This window comes from Egretta garzetta, unplaced genomic scaffold (assembly GCF_000687185.1).
Source record: "Egretta garzetta isolate BGI_Z169 unplaced genomic scaffold, ASM68718v1 scaffold19, whole genome shotgun sequence".
NCBI lineage: Eukaryota > Metazoa > Chordata > Aves > Pelecaniformes > Ardeidae > Egretta > Egretta garzetta.
The window spans coordinates 1,841,096-1,842,860 of NW_009260768.1; the positions used below are offsets into that span (position 1 = coordinate 1,841,096).

General features: G+C 60.5%; 1 protein-coding gene across 1 annotated transcript in view; it reads right to left on the reverse strand.

Moving 5' to 3' along the window:
• The window catches only part of LOC104132836 (protein sidekick-2), a gene marked incomplete at its 5' end in the record, with an annotated part of 22,723 nt that overhangs the window by 13,944 nt on the left and 7,014 nt on the right, over positions 1–1,765 (reverse strand). Inside the window, 3 exons of the mRNA XM_009646171.1 lie at positions 147–245; positions 496–691; positions 1,397–1,512. Of these exons, the coding sequence (XP_009644466.1) occupies positions 147–245; positions 496–691; positions 1,397–1,512 (411 nt within the window). The remainder of the gene's footprint in view (positions 1–146; positions 246–495; positions 692–1,396; positions 1,513–1,765) is intronic.

The following is a 1,765-nucleotide window of genomic DNA, read 5'->3' on the forward strand; positions in this document are numbered from 1 at the left end:
GCAAACGTTGCCCATGCCAGCAGCTGCCCTCATTGCCCAACCCAAGGAGCTGAGTGGGGCTGGGGGGAGACGCCATAGAGCAGGAGGTGCTGGGGGGTGGGAAGGGGGCCGAGGCAGGAGCCGGGTACCCGCCGGTGCTCCCATACCCATCAGGATGCCGTTCTTCTCCAGCGGTTCCTGCCAGCTGACCTTCAGGGATGTGTCCAGGATGTCACTGAAGCTGAGATGTCCCACAGGGCCAGGCACTGCCCAAAGATGCCCAGGCTCAGCACCCGAGGGCCGGAGCCCTCGGCACCCACGGGACCCCCGCAAGGCAAGAGCACAGACGGGGCTCCCCTCGGATGGGACTTCCCCGGGCTCGGTGGCATCCCCGTTCCACATCCCCAGCAGCAGCACCGGTGGGACCAAGTCCCCCATCTGGGGGCTGCTCCCACCCACCCCAGGAGCCGCACACGGGCAGGGTCCGTCCCGCGGGAACGCAGAGCCTCCCCGTACCGTCCTCGTGGGTGCGCACCAGCTGGGGGGGGCTGCGCGGGCCGTCCCCCGGCGTGGTGAAGCACAGCACCGAGGTGAAGTACTCGGCAAATTTCCGCAGCCCCGCCACGTAGCCCACGTGGACGCTGTCCTGGAAGTTGGGCCGCACCGTCACCACCGTCGCCTCCTCCTCGTGCTCCGGCTCCCAGGCAATCAGCTGCGGGAAGAAGGAGCTGGGACGCCGGCGCTGGGCAGCGACGTCCCCACCGCGCGCATCGGTACCGCAAGCACCATCCGCCGGGCACCTCGGGCCTCCGCTTATTTATTCAGAGTTGATTAAATATCAATTAATGGGTGCAGGGAAGACCCGGTGCCGTTAACAGCGCCTGTTTACCCGATACGGAGCGCGCACTTTGTGATTAACTCCCATTGATAACAGCGTGTAATCACCCGCTCGCCTGCATTTAGGAGGGATGTTTGGGCATTTAATTGGTATTGTGCAAGATAGCCTATAGCAACTTAATTAAATACTAATTAGGCCCTAAAAATACTAATCAAAAATACTAAGTGGCATTTAATAAGAACGTTAAATATCCCACTTGCTCTGGTTATCTCATTCAGCGGCAATTAAATTCCAGAACTTCTTTTGAGTGGATTAAGAAACAAGTTTAATGTTTTAATTCAATTTAATTAATGTAAATTTCAATTAATCGCAATTTGGAATTAATTACAGAGCACGGGAGTCTCCAAGCCCATGCAAGTGTTAAATCGCAGTAAATATTATTTTAGTGGTCAGGCCGGAATCAATGAAAATCTGGGGTTTCGGCAAGGGGGAGTCGAGCCGGTCTGCGAAGGCTGCCCGAGGAGTCTCCCCTCTCCAGCTGCCCGGTTTTTGGGGGGGCCCATGGGAATCGCCCCTCACCTTGTACCCCTGGTTGATGCCGTTGATGAACTGGGGGCTGGGGGGGTTCCAGGTGAAGCGAATGGTGGTGGAGTTGGTGGCCTCGGTCTGCACGTTCCCCGGGGGCACGGTGGGGACTGCCGGGATGAAGGCACGGCTCGCAGCGGCTCCGCAAGGTCCCCTCCATCAGCGGGGGGTCAGCCCCTCGGGAGCACAGGCACCCGCAGTGGGGAGACCCCCGGGCACCCAGCGTGGTGCCCCAAGACACCCCTGGCTGGGCCAGCCCTGCCCTGGCCCTGCAGCCCCTGGCCACCCCTTCCCAGCAGGTCCCAGTCCCCGGGGACCCCCAACCCCATCCTCCTGCCATCCACCCCCAACACCCCCGTGGCA